Consider the following 18,083-nt stretch of genomic DNA (forward strand, 5'->3'; position numbering starts at 1 on the left):
TTTTCAGACACTGGATTCAGCAGGCCTTTTGTCTAGTGTGGAAGAATAATGAAATACTGGCATGCTAAGGGCCACCAAATCTGCAAAACAAGAGCCTACTGTGCAAGGACACTGGAAGGAAGTAGGAAGAGTGTGGAAAGAATAACATTTCACTTCAGCTGTCTGATTTGTATGATAAATAATATTAATATATTTTTTTAAAAAATATCAAAACCAGACCATTGTGGGTTTTTAGATGAACTGGCTCTCAGGACAGTAAATTGGCATAATGTCTAGTAGAAATCACACCTTTGAAGTAGAAGAATATTGGGTTGCTTTTTTTCCCCTCTTTATTTGATATCACTGTATCTGCCTTCTGATGTAGCTACTCCAGTGCTGATCGGTATCAGTTTAGGTGTTTGCATCCTAAACTATATGATTTTCTGGAAAAGACACTTTTTTTTCAGAGGAATAAAGATTGGGGGGAACCATCTCTGAAAGCTTGCAAGTCAGTATTTCAGTCAGAAGAACGAACAAGAATGAGCTGCAGAACTCAGCATCTTAACTTAAATGATCGGTTCATGGTAGGTAGGTTTGGAATGGAAATGTGGCTGATGACCTGGAATGGCTGCAAGATGGGGGTAGTTCCTTGGCCTGACTGGCCAAATAGTTGCAGAGAAGAGGGGCAGGGTGGCTAACAGGAACAGGAGGCAGTTGCCACAATAGTTTGGTCAATGTGAATCAGAATCCACAAACTCAGTGGAAGTAGTAACTCAGCATTAGCAAGAATACTACTATATATACTGTCTTCCGTGTGAGGAAATGTGTTGTCCATCTCCTGCAGATCTACTCAGCCAAGCTCCTTGAGAATTATCTGTTTAAAGTTGTTTCTGGGTCTTATAAAAAAATCTTTAAAACATAATAAATATTTAAACAACTTCAGTAGTAAATATAAAATGTAAACAAAATACAGATAAATTACAGTTACCAGTATCAGACACTGTGATTGTGAATGAAGTTTGGGTCTTATCTTCAGGTTTAGTAGTTAATAGGTACATTTTGCAGTTTTTCCTCTCATTGAGGATGGAGTGGGGTGTGAGGAACTTCACAAGAAATTTAAGCAAGCTAAATGTTGGTTATGCATAAGGGAGATACTCATTAACAAAAGAAAGTCATAAGCATCAGAAGCAGTGGAACAGCTGTTTAGTACTGATACTGTTTTGGAGCCGTGGCCCACTGGAGGATGTCTCCTGAGCAGAGACTGCCCAAGACTGGAAGGAGATAAAAACAATTAAACATAGGTACATAACATAGTAAAGACTGTATGACTTGTTCTTATGTGTACCAGTTCCATTGTATTGAGTTGTAAGGGTCCACAGGAGTCAAGGAAAAAATTTCAACTGAAAAAATGTGTCATTAGAAGAGAGGTTGAAGAGATCAGCAAGATTTAAATCAAAGAAGTAATCAATATGAGGAAGCGTGGGAAAGGACCACAAATTGTATAAAGATAAAATAAGGGACCCTTAATTAATATTTCAGATGCAAGAGGAACACTCAGTAGAAGACAGGCAGTTAATAAAACAGAATCTCAAAAGCATCAGTAGTTTTAAAAGCTGAAAGTTTATTGAATAACTAAGATATTTAATAGTGAGAATAGCAAAACCACCCTCTCTTTCCAAAAAATCAGTATTCCTAGTCTGCTGGTGGTTATGTATGGATGCACAGGGAAAGAATGGGTTAGATCACACAGATGGTGCCTTTTTCATGCCTAAAGCAATGGCATACAGCTCAAGGACTTCATGAGCCAGACACCATTTCCATGTGTTTGTGTTTAACTGCATTGTTTGGATTTTCTCTTACCTGTATATTTTTGTCATCCCACTTAAGCTTTTGGCTTCTGTGTTGTGGCAGTGAGTCTCACAGTTGTAATTATGGTTTATGTGATGTAGTCCGGCTTTTCCATTTATTTATTACAGACCTGCTGCCCGATTTCATACTTTCACTGATTTCTTAACAAGAATACCCAGTTACATTGAGAAAAACTTTTTAAAGATGGGGGGGGCCAGTCATGACACACAGATTCCCCACTAAGGCTTTCTCTAATTATTCATGGGTGGGTGTCTTGCTCTCCTACAAGGAGATAAAGTATTGACTGCTTGACTGTCTTCTGCTGTAACACCCTCTGTGGACAGTTAGTGAGTTCCATCCTGGCCATGACTGCTGTGTCCTTATGATGAATAAAGTTGATTCCTGGGTGTTTCAGATGAGGTGCAAATACTCAGAACAAAACAGTTTGCCCATTGAATGCACAACATTGCACACATTTCCCTGTATGTGCTAGTGTGTAGTTTTCAGGGTGCATATCCTGGGGCCTGTCTAGAGCTCAGGGGGAGAATGGATGTTTATTGGTTTGCTTTTTTCTAAAAAGTCAGCCTTCCATCCCCCATCTCACATATGTGTCATAGCAGGGCAAATGCCGTGTTATCCTGCTTTGTAGGTGAAAGTTTGGTGTCTGCTTGCTGGCCCTCACTCTTAGCTGTTTATATGCTGTAATGACCACAGAAGAACTTGGTTTCTGGGGCCCAGAGTATTAACAGATCTCTCACTAACTCTTAGGTGTAGCAGGAGCAAAATCAGAGACTTTCTGTCAAAATCACAGGAAGTTCTTTTTAATTAAAAATAGGAAATGATTCCTGCTTGCTGGGCTTTGTGTTCCAAATGTGATCATGTGAAGTGAGGTTCTGCAGTGAGTATTGAATAGTCTAATTTTTACTCCTTTTTTTGTCTTTTTCTAGGAGAAGCTCTGCCTACCACATCACATCCTAGAAGAAAAGGGCTTGGTAAAAGTGAGCATAACAGTTCAAGCATTGCTAGATGTAACCACAGTGAAACAAGCTTTATTCACATGAAACTACTCTCTGCTGTTACCAGCTACACTGTGCCATGAAAGAATCAAAAAACTGCCCGTTTTTTCAAACTGCATTGAAAACAACCCCAGTACTCCAAGAGTATTCTTACAATTTTAAACCCATGTTTCAGACTGTACGTGTGTGTCAAACTACAAAGCAGAAACTGAACAGAAGCATTTTCTAGAGGAAGTTGGCACTTCACTGCTTTTATAGCTCACTTTGTACAGCACTTACTAAAACCATCACCTCTCTGCCACTTAAAATCGTGTGGAGGACACAGCTGTCTTGCAGCAAGATACCTTTGTATTACTAAACTAAGAATCACTGTAATCACCTGGGGGAGGGAGAAGGGAGAGTAAATCAGACTGCCAACACCTTAGGTTTTTCTGCAGTTGCTTCAGGCTATTGCCTTTTAAAAATACCCAGACATAAAATATTTATATAAATATTATTTATTAGTGAGTTGTTATTCATCCTTTGGATGCAAAATGTAAATTAGGAAACTGTATTTTATTACTGCTTTTTTTGTGGTTAAACACTTTATTTTAATATAAATACTTAGTTATTTTTTATTCTACTTGGTGTGCAGTAGCTCTAGATCTCTGTAAATTGTATTTTCTAATATGTAAGATAAAAAGCAAACAAAATAGGTGCTTCTATTAAAAGAACAGCTAGCTGGAATGGCATTCTTTATTTCTTGAATCTGTATAACATTGGTAAAAAATTGTCTGCATTCCATTGAGTTTTCTACATTCCAGTAACACCTCTCCGCTCACTAAACTAAATTGGCTGAAAGTGAGAGCGCACCCATTTTATTTGTATATAGATGTTTAAAAACAAAAAACTAAAGGAAATATGTAAACTTGAAAAATAAATGTGAACCAATATTTTTAATTGCTTATTTTACTATGCACAAGACATTTAACTTTTGCCACAACAAAATTATGTGCATTAGGATCATGTGTCTTGAAATGTAATTTTGCACTGTAACTTGATTTCTTTTAAAGATTACAGCACTACAGAACAAATAGTAAAAAACAGCACAAGAAGGTTACCAAGATTCACCAGGTAGCCAAAAACGTAGCTTGTTTTCTTCAGTGATTCCTTCAGGAGGAGATAAATTAATTGAAATCACCAAAGGCAGTCTCAAAGACCTGACCTTCCAGATCCAAACCTGCCTGGGTACAGTGCTTCTCTTTAAAAGTATCCTCAGAATTAAGCACAATGTTCTGTATTGTTCTGTTCTGTAGTGCCCATTTGCAGCATCAGACCTCTACTTCCACGTCAGCAATAGGAAATAAAAGTTCTTCTCCTTATCGCCATTTTACATTTTTCAGAGAGATTTTTTCAAAGCATAATTTATTATTAAGACATCACCTGTTTCAGATCCAAAAGTTCCAGCACAGTGATTCTTCTGCTACCTGGAACATCCCATTTTCATTCACACAAGAAGCCAGTGCTGGGATTTGGGCAAGCAGGATGGGGCAGCTGCATGTGGTGAAAAGGGAAGCTGGCTGGGTGCACATAAGCAGGGAGTTTGAAATGTAGAGTGGCAAAAAAGAAAGAGGCAAGGGGGCGGGAGGACTGAATATTTAAGCGAGAGGATGTGGAGAGAACTGTTGTATGAAGGCTTTTGGGCAGAGTTGCTGCACACTTGTCACTACCCCCTCTGGAGGCAGCTGCACACACGTTCACAGGCACTGCATTCAGACCCACCCCTGCTCAGCAGCGGATCTGTTGTGCTTCAGACGCCGTCTGAACGCAGAACACACACTTCAACACCACCGCTTGCTAACGGGCTGGGAGGTAGAGACAGCAACGTGTGAGGAGGAGGAGGATGAGGAAAGTGGACTCGCAGACAATGAGACAGACAGTATGCATGGAACATCCAGTTACTTCAACCAAAGCAAAAACATTTATTTTATAGAGGGAACATTGACTTAAATTTTAATTTGGTTGGCAGCTAGCATTTTGTTTCCTATAAATGTACTGTGCACTTTAACACTAAATGAAAATGTATTTTAATATTTTACAGAGCTGCACAAATATCTGTTTTGTCAAAAAGCACGAGCAATGTAAAAAAAATAAGTTTTCAAGTCAGAGTTTATCGAATTTTAAAAGCATTCAAGGATCAAGTATAAAAATAGGAATATTGATTTCTGCATCTTAAGGGATAAAATGCAGGTTTCCTGAGTATTTTTTTACAATGTACATATGGCAACATGAAGCTTTGTAATTATTATTATTTTGACAAATCTTGTTTTTTCATAATTAAAATTTTGTTTTTCTCCTGATAGTGTCTTTCAGTATTTGCTTGAAGTTGGCTGTAAATAAATAGCTCGTAAGTATTTTGTAATACAGCTTTTTTTATGCAGTCTTAACCTGTACGGCTAAAAAGAGAATCTTCATGATCCTTTGTACAATATTTATATGTGCAATAAAACATGCATGGCAAATCTGTAATACCCTCCGCAGTGAAAATAATGTATATAGAAAATCTTTACTGTAGTTACAATTAAACTATATTATTTGCAGAAACCCTTTAATGCCTATCCCTGTGACTGATGATTTCTTGTAAAAGAGATGGTAGTTGGAGAGCTTAACACTGGAAATGGTGGGTTTGGGGATGGGAGAAGATGATGATGTGATGCGAGTAGAGGAATTTTGCAGCTGAAGGAGGTATAAGATGCAGCTGGTAGCTGTTGGGTACCTGCAGTGCTCTCCCTGCAGTGTTGCTGCTCCTGTTGTGAAAGCCTCCTGCCAGTCCATCCGTGGCAGTGAATTATCTGCCCTCTGCTGCCGGGGCTGGGCAATGGGGAGAGACCTCTCCTTTCCTTTGCTCCTGCTCACACTGGTGTATGAGAGTCCATTCTACTGCTAACACTTCTCTCTAGAGGGCAGCCTTTTCTCTTCCAGAAATGCCGATTGTTCTGCCTTCTGCAAACGAAACCTGGAGATTCCGTGTTAGTAATGAATTCAAGCAGTAAACACAGTAACGCCTTCAGCCCTGGGGATAACCCAGTGTGCCAGGGCTGTGCTCAGCTGCTTTGCTCTGCCTCTGGCTGCAGAAACAAGGAGCAGGTCACAGCATCCAGCCTTCTCTTGCCCCTGCAGGTTCCTGAAGTCATCCAAGTAGAGATTCTCCTAGATTCCAATTTCTCTAAATGGCGTGTCTTAGTGAACAGGTGACATTATGGGCTGTACTTTTTCACAGTTGATAGGGGATTTTGATGATTGATAAGGGAAGCAGAGGATCTTTCTGCAATAATTTCCTTTTGGAGACCTCTTGCAGTGCACACAGTTGTATCCTCCCAGCCTTCAGAGTTTACTTAATAAATAAATAGACGCAAGACTATACACAGTACAAGTAAATGCATAATTTAAGGCTGTCAGGAGAGCATTCAGTATTGCTTAAAAAAGGAAACCCATCCCACAGCTATGGCAGCATTTCTTCTGGCAAGAGTGAGTCAAGTTTTGAGCAATGATTCAGGTCCAGCTGAACCATGAGAAAGCTGAGTTTACAAGTGATTACTTGCAGCTTAATGGAACAATCTGTGTTCTTGTCCAAGGTAGTTGGCAGAATTATACCACCAAGAGCTATTTTTGATCTACAACTGTCAGGACTAAATTCTGCCATCTTGTGTAAAATAAGCGTACTTGACTTCAGCAATGAGATATTAGATCATCTAGATAGAAATTGCTTTTTAAAGGCCTTTTTATCAGTTTCCTCAGTCCTGTCAAATCTAAGATACACAGTACAAGTCTTTCACACTCTAAGAATCAAAGGCAAGTGCAGAAAAAATCTTTTTACTGCTTCCTTCACGTGTTTTTTAAGAGGTCTTTTCTATAAGTATAATCCATTAAATACTCCAGATCATTTGCTTGATAATGCACAGGACAGTAAAGTACTGTGCACAGCAGGTTTTTGTCTGCATTCTCCACCAGACTTGGTCCTTGGAAGGTATTAACACAGGCCAAGGAAAAACACACCTACCACTTCAGATTAACTCTCTGTGCCTCTAACAACTTCCTTCACCATTCGAGCATGAAGTAAACCCCAGTAATTAATTAGCTGAATGGGCACACTGTTAATCACAGTCTTTGCACAGTTGCACTAGAAGCTGACTGCAGGTGCCACATCCACACCCACACTCATGGTCTGAAAGTTACTCATCTGCTGGCTTTAATTTTGACCCAAAATGCAGCAGATGTAATTTCATGGCATCAAGAGTTTTCCAAGCATGCAAGAACATTCCCAATACTTACTCTAAAGCACACACATCAAATTAAGTGGGACTTTTATTTTTCTTAGAAGTACAATCAGAAGAGCTCCATTTTACAAACATTATTTCAGCAAATGATTTTTGTTTAGTTCACCACTATCTCTTAATTCATATTGGCCAGGCAGCACTCACATCCAAATGGTTCAAGCATTGAGGTATTTTGCATGGTGTTTGATGTGGTCATTAATAAATGAAGCAATGAAAAAATAGCTGTGATCGTAACCCTAGAAAAAAACAATAAAGAAGTCAGCAGAGAGCATACAGCCCGTGATAAAGCAATCATGCTAAGCTCTCCTAAAGGAAATGTAATGACTCTCCTGGTTTTATCCGTTTTAAGAAATACCTGGAATATATATAAAAATGGCAAGGGGTATACAACAGGCTAAGTATAGATGAGCACTAGGAAGCTAAACAAACAGAAAGTCCCTTAACCTGCCCAGATCTGGGCCTGTAAGCTAGAGATGGGTAACAGCAAGGGTCAGCTGCAGAGTGAGATGCAATCTGAGAGAGCCCTCACGGGCACTGTTGCACTGTTCTGCTAAAACACAGTGGGGGATAAGGAGAACACAGCCCAGATCTGAGTTACCGCTCCATCTCTGTGCTGAAATGTCACCCTCTGGCCCCTACCCCTTCATCAGCACTAACTCTATCTTTAGGTGCAAGGTTTATGATAAACTAGAGAGGACAATCCTTCACTCTCCAAACCTGGGCTCCTCACTGGGTCTGGGTGGAAGTTGCCAGTGGCTTACAAGACTCCAGTGCTCTCAGGACAGTCTTGTTCTGGCTCACTGCACTACAGGTAAGAGTGATCCTTCCACCTGGGTCTTTACATGAACCTAGGATGTCAAGCAGTTCCACCCCTTCCCTAATTTACACAAACACATGCAAACTAAATCACAAAGTTTTATGGTAAACACGAATCCCACAGGCAGAGATCAGGGATGCAGCAGAAGGCCATGTGTCACTTAGGCTGTATAGTGACTGTGACACTCATTAAAAATGATTAATGCTGTGTCTTCAGCCGAGCACCGGCAGCCCGAGTCCCCACGCAGGGATCAGCCTGTCCTAGCTGGAAGCACGACGGCACCTAGTGGTGAAGTGCGGCTGAATCGGGCGGGTGATGCACACCTTGAAGGCCCATGAATGGGAAAGTGTCACTTCTCACCCTCCTCAAGTGGCCATGGACAGACCCACAGCCAGAGTATGTCTGCCCCCTTAGAGACACTCTCTTCACTGCCTGCTGTATAGAACCAAAAAATCACAAGCAAGAATCCAACAACCAAGGACTGCAGAAGAAACTTGCCTGCTGCAGTCTGAAGACTACTGGGATTTTCCGCTCGGTGCAGGCAGCAATGAAGTTATCAGGCAGTAACTGGCCCGCGGACAGGAACTGGTCATCTTTGCCTTGGTCAATCAAGATGTCGAGGCGGGAGCCCGAGTAGGACTTCACAAGCTGTGTAGCATCATATGCCTGCAGGAAAAAAAGAGAAATGGCATTCAGTTACATACCTTCAACTGGGTTCAGTTTGTCAACCGCGGGAAAAGAATGGCACAGAGAGAATCCTGGGCAGCGTTGATCAGGACACCAAGGTGCACTTTGGAAGAACAAAAAACCAGGGAAATTCCAGGCAACTGAAAAGTAATACCTATTGCTTTAAAAAGGACAAATGTATAAGCGAGGTAATTACCAAGTTGGCAGTTTGACCAAACACATCCAGCCCAGGGCTGAATTCCTAGAGAATGGAAGAACAGCAATATAGGAAGTACTGATGCACGCCCTTGTGTAGAAACTAGGTCCTGCTGAAGAAATTTGGTGTCTTGGTGTAATTATTCTGGCAGATAAAAGTCAAAACAGTGGTGTAACACACCTATACTCATAGGGAGGCATTTAACCTGAAGGTTACCATGATCACTTGACCAAGAAAATTTGGTTTGATTGAGAAACAAAAATTAAAAACTCTATAAACATACATGTATCAAAATGTAATTATGATGGGGAACATGTTACCCTTAGGGTCCTGTGCTTATTACATGCTCAAAATAAATAACTCCTTTAAAAAGACAGTAAAGTGGTTAACGCTGTGGAGAAGACCAATCACCAGTGGACGGCAAAATCCAAAGTGCTACAACAAAGCATCAGAGCCATCCTTCCAGGATGCCACCAGATCCAGAAAGGACACTACAATGGAAATGGGAGCTTGGGCTCAGCCCAGCACTGTGGCCATGGTGTCAAATTATCCTGAACATAGTTACATGGCAATTTTAAGCCAAAATAGAGAGATCAGAGGTTGTGGATCTGTGCCAAACGCAGATCTAAGTCTGTTCCTAATGACTGCTGTTGATCTATTGGACTAGGTTTGCAGAAGTGCTCCAAAACAAGTTAAGGGGACAGAAAACAGGTTTTTTGGCAGTTGTTTTGTTTTGTTTGACAACAAATCCATTACATGAAGTCTAAGCAAGTTTAACTGGTGGTTTGTAAGTACACAAACTACTCTATTAAGAATCAGAAAAGTGGAGAACACTCTCTAATCCTGTAAAGTTTTAATCAGACCTGGAAGTCTTCCTAAGACATACTTAAATCCAATTTACAAGGGATTGAGCTGCATCTTGTGTTTATTTACAAGGAAATCTGAGTACATGGTCAAGACAATCCCTTCTAACTTAATCATAGAAATACAGTGCAATGTTTAAATTGAGATAAAAAATACTCAAGGGCTGCCTAAATAATGCAGCAGCCATGCAGACAAACATTTTTTTATCTTAGTCATTCATATACAAATACTGATAGCTCAAAATTAAGGCCCTGGAACTAAAACCTAACTTTGTCTTGTTCAATGCTGTTCTGCAGGATACCAATTTTCAAGTATCCAACGGGCTCCTCTTGGCCACCCACAGGCTGCCCCTGCAAGATGTCATGAGGCTCATCAGTCTGAACAGTCTGCAGCAGTCTCTCTCTTCAGGCTACTACAAAAATACACTGCTCATAATTGTTCTCAGCCAGACTTTTAAGTCTTCATAAAACTGAGAGGAACGTAGCTGATTTGATGAGAGACCTGTATCTCACCACATTTTCATAAGCACCATAAGGCAACAGTAAGTCACTACTGCCAGAAACAAAGAATGCTTTTTTGTGCTTAGGGGTGTAGTAAAACATCAATACCAACTCACGGGTGCTCCAGAGTTTTTTTCCAGGCTCCTGCTTTGATGTATTTACAGATCTCTCATTCATCTATCATTAAAGAACTGTGGCTGCAACACATACCTCCCATTTGCTTGCATCTGGTCCCAGATATCCACCAAGGGCTTTCTTTCCCCACTGACACTGAATTGGGTTGCAGATCGGAGCAAATGCTGACACAGACTGTTCAGAAAGACAGCAGGAAAAAAAAAAACCTCAAAACCGTGTAACAATGAACTGCAGCAAATGAAAGTATTTATACATTTAATGCCCTCAAAGAACTCAATACTGTATTTTCTTCTGTCACATCTACAGAAATCTATATAGGCATTAGCATACCTCATATAAGCTATACTTCATCTTACTTTGTACTTCCCAGGATTCTTCAGAGCAAGAATAAGAGCTCCATGACCTCCCATGGAATGCCCAAAAACAGACATCCGTTCAGGGTCAGTTGGAAAATTGGCATTTATTAGTTTAGGCAGCTGTAAAAGAAACAAAAGTGGAATAAAAGTGTTAAAGCAACCTGAGTATGTTTAAGAAAAAAGCACACAACTAACCAACTTTTAATGCCACTGAAACCAAAGGCACGTCTCTGGTTCTAGCCCGGCATTTTTGATCATGGCCTGAAAGCAACTTGAAGGGGAATGTGAAATCAAAAGGAAACAGTGCAGCCAATAATAAGTAACTCAAAGTATCCCTACAGAAATCTCCCATAACCTTGTAACACAATATGTGGAAATTTCCTGTGACTGAACCACACCCCTTTATCTTACCCAGCAAGACCAGGAGAACCCATAGCAGTTACCTCATCCTTTACGTAGGAATACATCCTGTAGTTAGTCTTCCAAGGATCTTCAGTAGCATCCACATAAAAACCAGCACCTGTGCCAAAATCCCAGCTTTCATCTTCTCCTTCAATATTGCAGCCACCTAGCATGAAAAATCTTTCCTTTACTACATATTCAGAATTGGAGAACCTGCCATACAAATCAGGCTCGGGACACAAGTTTCTCAATCATATCTCATACCCCTTCAACTCTAAGACAATTCACATTTTAATTCATTAGTACAATGTTTTCAAGTGTTATTTCAAGACTTTCAAATGGCACTTACATAATACGGATATATCCGATTTCTAAATAGTGTCAGTATCTCTTCATAAATAAATACACCATATACATGTCTCCTAAATTAGTTCTGTAAAGCTTTGTCCAATTTACCCAGGAACTTAATCAAAAAGTTGGCACTTGTTAATTGCTACCAGCTTATTTCAGTCATTAGACCGCATCCTATCAAGTACAGGAAGCTGTGAGAAACAGAAGAAAATTTCCTTTTCCCCAGAATGACAGAACCATCTATCACCAAATGGTGTGTCCAAGCCAATTTATGTGCTTTAAATAATGCCTGCTACACCTCCCCTTCTAAAATTCTCCAGAAGAATAATTCACTGTTCCTATAATTTCACAGGTCTATACCTCTACCTCTTCTGCAATTCACTTCATTGCTCCCACCTATAATTTCCATGAAACTTAAATAATTTCCTCTTTGAGTAACTGCAGGTTTGTACCCTCTTTTCCAAGGCTACACTTTCAAACTAAACTTGCAGATGTGTTCTTGAAAGTCAGTACATGCCATCCAGTCCTCCCTTTGATTAGTCTGTGATTTAGCAGCCTGGTTTGAAGAACAGAATATAGTATTTCAAGGTATATATGAGAGGAATTTTTGGAGAAAGAGAGGCCAACATTTCCTAGTTTCTGCAATCCAAAATAACATGGGCTCCTACCACTGTCAGATTACACTGCAAACTCATGTGTACCTCAACAGTCCCTCACAATTTCTACAGGGATGGCTGCCACCCTGTGAAATCAGATTTGTACGAGGATCCAAGTTGACTTTGTTCCAGTGCCATGCCCTTGAACACTGAATGATTCTGTAACTTAACAGTCCAGCAATCACAGGGATTGGGCTGCTTAAACAACATCTTGGATGTAAAACGTCTGTCTTTGGTACCTTGGAGATGGACAAAAACTCAGAAAGTCCTGCCAGGAAACGAAGGCATAATGCTCATTATGCTAAAAAAAAAATCACTTTCAGGAAGCCTTGAAAATAAGAAATTTAAAAAGGAATCTGCATAGTATTGCTCAGCATACCTGTCTGGAAAAACAAACTCCTTCAAAGTAGGGAAAGTAAAGTCTATCAAGGCCTGACAGAGGGCTGTAATGACAAGTATTTAATGATTTCATGCAGTCTTTTTCCCATCCAGATACAGCCCCTGGCTCCTGGAAGGTAATTCTCATGCACTACACAATTAAAATGCATATGTAAGCATTTTCAATACCTCTCAGCTCATGATTATATTTGAATTGCTTTTCATCAAAACTCATTTAAATAGTAGAGCAATTCTTATCAGTTATTAGACTAAACAGCAAGAAAGAAGTTGCCACAAGGGACCTAAAAGAACACAAAGCAATGACCTATGTGCAAAGGCAGTTACACACTGATAGACAATTTACACAGATACTACCAAAAACAAGTTCCAGTACAACTACCCAATATGAATAATGCAAAGGTTAGTTGCCCATCTCTAGCCTGCAGCAAATAGCAACAACAAAGTGTCGAGTTCATTCATTCACAAGTTTTGATCTTCTGTCCCTCTTCTTCATTAGAAACATGTATTTACATTCTTTGACCTGACACAACTTCAAAACCTAGATATAAAAAGCACTTCATGAAAAGAACATTATTGCCTGTAGGCACATGTAACCCACTAAGGCTTGGGAAATATTAGAAGGCTGACACCTTTGTTTACAGCACTCATGAGACTGTGGCAGAATCCAAGAAATATGAAACAGAACAGTGAATCTCCAGTATTTCCAATAACTGCAGATCCACCATTTTCAGATTTCCCATACCATATGCTCAGCCTTATACAAATAACAGCACATCATTTTAAAAATCCATTCATCAGTGGTCAGTTGTAGCTGCAGGGTGGAAGGTCTTCTAGTTGGTTTTTCAAGTACTGTAATCCTCTGAAGGCATGTATTTAATTTGCTTTGGAAGACAGAATACAATTATGAGCAAGCACTGCATCTTTGTGTGGCAACTTAGTTCTGCAGGTTTTATAGAGTCTCAGCAAGGCACACAAAATGTCAGCAAGAATTCTAATAACACACATTTCTTGTTTCACTCTTCCCTCTCCTCATCTGTGCTGAACTCTAGAGCCCCTTTGTTCCAGTTTTAGTGCCAAAACAATCAGAGTTTCAAATGTCAAACCCTCACTACCCCGTTATTAAGAACACACACAATGTAATATAGTGAACAATGCAAGATGAAGAGGTGAGGTCAAATTCTCACTCAGGTGGGCAACACGCTTTTCAGCACGCTGCAGCCAGCACGCTGCAGCACCCATTCTCTGAGGACAGAGAGTGCACTTAGTGTAATGACTGCTACCATGTCTCTTGTTGAACTTACGTGGGCTCGTGTCTGGTGCCACTACAATAAGGCCGTGCTCGGCTGCCGCTTGTTGAAACGCGGCTTTCGTTATAAAATTCTGTTCTGTGCAGGTCAGCCCTAGGGAAATAAAAATATCGTTGGTTACCTATTGCTCACGGCATACTGGTTTCAAAACTCTTTTGATAGAAAAGGTTTTGTACAACAAGGATTCCTATCTCCATAAACATGGCAAATGTTTTCATTAGGCTCAACAATGCTTTACAAGGCACAGAAACACAGCTGCACTGTCCCATCTAGTCACACTAACAGGTGATCAAAACCAGATCCACGTGCACCCTCGAGCACCTAGTCATGCAGTGCATTGTGCCCTCAAGTACTGCGTATTTAAACAGACTGACCACAGGCATCTGCTAAGGCACACACTGGTAACTTCTGACATCTAATCCTGCACCTACATTTTAGTTTGTACTGTCATCTCAGCTGCTTGCATTACAGAATCACACATGTGCTCTGACAAATTCTACACGCTTTAGACAGGATAAAGGGCCCATAAGCACCCTGGCTCCAAAACCCACAGCAATACATGCCTTTTGTACAGCAGCAGGTCCAAGTTAAGTCCAATTACAAATAAATTACATTTCACACCAATATTTCAATTTTTCTTCACTATGCAATTTGAGAGGAGTTAATGATTCTAGTTTTCCCTGAAGACAAGTTGCCAGTAATCTAATTTGACTGATATATTTCCCAAGACAATACAGCTTACATTCAATAAAATAAACGTATTTATTGGCTTAGAGCTCTTCAGACAATTTTGATATTCCTAACTTCAAGTATAAATATTTTTACCCAGTCCACTGTCATGATACAGATCCACTAGCTAGACCCACCAGCTATTTTGTGAAATGAATATATACAAGGAACACAAGTCTCTACACCAAGAGTCTGGTCTCCAACTTTCTAAGCACAAGTCCCAATAAAGCAACTCCTTGAATTACAGAACAGAGTTTCCACTTTTTATTTTGAAAGTAAGAAAAAAAATATAATTAATTTTTGATGAGACAACTTCACTCCTGCTTCACAAGCCTCTCCTGGCCTTTTCTGATCCCACAAGTTTACTTCACACTAGCACATCCTTGGCACATGCTTGTGCAAAGGTAGCTGACAGCACGTCTCTTTTCAAGTTCACCACTGCTTCCTGCAAAGTTGTACATGGAATAAGGTAGAGTCCACAGAACAAATGTGCTGGTTTCCATGGGCTCTTTTCACATCCCTACTCTGTTAGCTGAAGCACTCTTTAGAAACAAAAGAAAGCAGGAGGTGTCCCAGTGGGAAGGCCTTACAGGAGAACCTCTATATATACACGCGCTTTGGAACAAAAGGCATGAACATTTTAGAACAAAAGGGTGGAACACTTTGAACACTGAATATTTTAGAACACAACCTGGTAGGCTATCCCCAAGCTGCATCCTGATTTATCACAGTACACTCAAACTAAGTGTGCCTTCCAGAAGATGAGGTTCTGTAGAACCCAAGAGCTGATACTGCAGTACCTCTCCATTAAGTTTTCATAACTGTAGTGCAGCAGTTTAAAAATGTTTAAGATTGTATTTTTTAAGTTACTACAACTCACGTTACTCACCTGAGAGCCAATACAGCACAGGACACTTCCCAGTTTCTGCTTTTGGAGGCAAGTAGATTCCAAATTTCATTTTGCATTTTAGCTCTGCACTGTATTAATAAAATACTTCTTGTTATCACCACTATTTAATTAACAAGGTCACTAATATTAAAAATGGAATCAGTGGATCAATGCATTTCATTCAAAGGGAGAGCTGGTCAGTGAATTGTAACAACTAAGTTAAAGGAAGGGAAAATCAATTTTTAAACTCAGCCTCTAGATTTGGCAACAGCTAACTTTTCAACCTTGTTCTGAATATACTCAAAACAGAGACTTACAAATAAGCCACATTTTCATACTGCTGCTAACCAAGAACAGGTTGCAAATTGAATTTTGAATCCCACCAATATTTAGCTTGAGCTTTGGCTATCAAATTGCAAAGTAATTTTTACTGAAGAACACAACCACATGACTTACACAACATAAAATGTACAGCATGTGCCAGAAGGGGACGTTCTCAAACTACTAAGTCTACAGACAAATTAGTTGCTCAATTACTACTAAAGCCTAAAACTATCAATAAACTCTTATCTAAGCACAACTGATGATTTTATTTTTATTTGGATCAAAATGTTTTTAAAAAACTTGTTTCTTTGTACACCTTCATCAAACAAGAATCTATTCACTGAGTCAGTGCTCACAGCATTTCTCCGGAGTGCATGGAAGAAAGATACTCAGCAGTGAGTGGAACTTTGCACACACAGTGGTTCTCTGTGCTGCAAACAGGACAGCCCAAAGTAATGAAGCTTCATTTTCAAAGGTAAAAAGTACTAGCTTCCCACCTCAGCTCTGCAGCACTAGGCCTACTAGATTATGTTAAACATTAACACAGAAATTCAAAAGCACAGCCAAAGCAGCAGTAGACATTATTTCTGACTGAAATATGGATATCAGTGAGAGCATGCTGTTTTCCTGCAGACTGAAAACACTGACAGCAATGGATTCACTGCCCCAAGCTAAAAATCTTGGTTGCTTTAGTGGTGTTTACCTGTCGTGTTCAAACACCTTCTGGAAACCTTCAAAGCATTTGTTGCTGGAAACCTGTTTCAGTGCCATGATTTTAACTGGGAAAAAAGAAAAGAAAAAAAAAAAGAAAAAGAAAAAAAAGAGAAAGATAAATTTGAAAATAAAATAATCCTGGTCTTAGACTTTTTGAGAACAGAAGAGTTGAATACAACTTTCCTTAATGTTATCATTTCTCAGAACAATTTCCTACACATGCTTTCTGATCTTTCATTAACTTTCTATTTCCCCACAAAAAAGGGACAGGGGAGGCTGAACTCTTGTGAGCAGAATAATAGGCAAAGCCTACCTGCTTTCCTGCAGACCCACATCTCCAATGACCTTTACCTCACACTAACTGTGTCTTGCTCTTTGGTTACCAAACAAACATTCCCACGTGCTGTGGTTAACCTGGAGCTCCCTGCGCCAGACTGTTACTTCCACAATTACCACGCAGGTGAAAAACTTGTCCCACCTTTCCTTCTCTTATGTGTGACAGTATCCAGCCACCAACTACCACAATACTGAGCCTTATTCTCATCTTTGATGGAAGTTAATTACCACATTCTAACAGTCTGTGGGACAGCCAAAACAGAGGAGCAGAAGGCTTATTTCCACGGCAAACAGTACGAAAAATAGAGGCAAAGGAGAGAGAGTCATGAGCATTTTAGAACAGCTGATAGCACAAGTGTGCTAAGGAAACTCGGGAAGGCTGACACAAAAGTGGACACTGTCAGCTTGCAAAAGGCAGTAAGCCAAGCAGGCAGCTGAAAGGTGAACAGACTGCAGGGTCACAGAATCACAGAATCTGCTAAATCAGAAGGGACGCCCAAGGATCATCAAGTCCAACTCCCGACCCTGCACAGGACACCCCAAGTGTCATACCCTGTGTCTGAGAGCATTGTCCAAATGCTCCCTGAACTCTGTCAGGCTGGTGCTGTGACCACTTCCCTGGGGAGCCTGTTCCAATTCCTCTGGTTCACCCTCTGGGTGAAGGACGTTTTCCTAATGTCCATCCTAAACCTGCTCTGACACAACTTCAGGCCGTTCCCTCGGGTCCTGTCACCGGCACACAATAAAATCCTGAGGAGAACCCAGGTAACATCAGACCGGGTAACAAAAGTCAAAACGAGAACGTTCCGTCCCTCACCTGCGCTCTCCTACGGGAGCAAGAAGAATCTCGCACCACGGCGAGCCCTCGGGGGCTCATCGCTGCCTCCCTCCCCGGCGGCTGGGGCCGAGGGCCGCCCACCCGGCAGCAACAAGGCCCCGGCCCGGCTCGGGACGCCCCTTTCCACACAGCCAGTCCTGCCCGCTGCGCCACAGCGCTCTCCTGTGCCTCCCTTTCCACCCTCCCGCCCTCACGGACGGCGATCCCTCCCCTCCGGCCAGGCCTGCTCGGTCCAGCCATGGCCGCCGTCGCCTCCCCGCTCTCCCGGCCAGGCCCGGCCCGTTCCCGCTGCCATACCGCTGCCTCACCGCGGAGCGAAGGGGCGGTCCCGGCGAGGAGGCGGCTCCGGCTCCCGCTCCCACCCCGGGGCAGGCCCGCACCGCCCCCGCCCGCCATGGCGCTGCCGGGCCTGGCCTGCGCCCCG

General features: G+C 41.2%; 2 protein-coding genes across 10 annotated transcripts in view; one reads left to right on the forward strand and one right to left on the reverse strand.

The window, feature by feature from the left end:
- LRCH1 (leucine rich repeats and calponin homology domain containing 1) overlaps positions 1-5,434 on the forward strand; it is a 112,748-nt gene extending 107,314 nt beyond the window's left edge. For 4 of the 8 annotated variants that reach the window (XR_015771891.1, XR_015771892.1, XR_015771893.1 and 1 more), the window contains one exon: positions 2,775-2,896. Coding sequence is in view for 3 of the 8 variants with exons in the window: in XM_014249733.2 (XP_014105208.2) it covers positions 2,775-2,888 (114 nt within the window). In the remaining 5 variants the exon portion in view is untranslated. Of the gene's footprint in view, positions 1-2,774 lie in introns of all 8 variants that reach the window. The other 4 variants (XM_088051649.1, XM_014249733.2, XM_088051650.1 and 1 more) reach the window with 1 other exon arrangement.
- A 1,735-nt stretch (positions 5,435-7,169) lies between these two features.
- Positions 7,170-18,041, reverse strand: ESD (esterase D). Of its 2 annotated transcripts, none has more exons than XM_088051652.1 (9): positions 17,957-18,041; positions 16,475-16,550; positions 15,448-15,536; positions 13,824-13,922; positions 11,158-11,282; positions 10,715-10,834; positions 10,434-10,532; positions 8,475-8,642; positions 7,170-7,395 (listed from the first exon to the last, which is right to left on the reverse strand). In XM_088051652.1, the coding sequence occupies exons 2-9, from the start codon at positions 16,540-16,542 to the stop codon at positions 7,315-7,317; spliced, it is 849 nt and encodes a 282-aa protein (XP_087907778.1). In that variant the 5' UTR covers positions 16,543-16,550; positions 17,957-18,041; the 3' UTR covers positions 7,170-7,314. The 2 variants fall into 2 exon arrangements, with proteins under 2 accessions (XP_087907778.1, XP_087907777.1); XM_088051651.1 differs by lacking the exon at positions 17,957-18,041 and adding an exon at positions 17,639-17,808.
- Between the last annotated feature and the right edge of the window lie 42 nt (positions 18,042-18,083).

Source organism: Pseudopodoces humilis, chromosome 2, assembly GCF_049639895.1.
Source record: "Pseudopodoces humilis isolate 2021_Gansu_Grassland_sample_001 chromosome 2, ASM4963989v1, whole genome shotgun sequence".
Lineage (NCBI taxonomy): Eukaryota > Metazoa > Chordata > Aves > Passeriformes > Paridae > Pseudopodoces > Pseudopodoces humilis.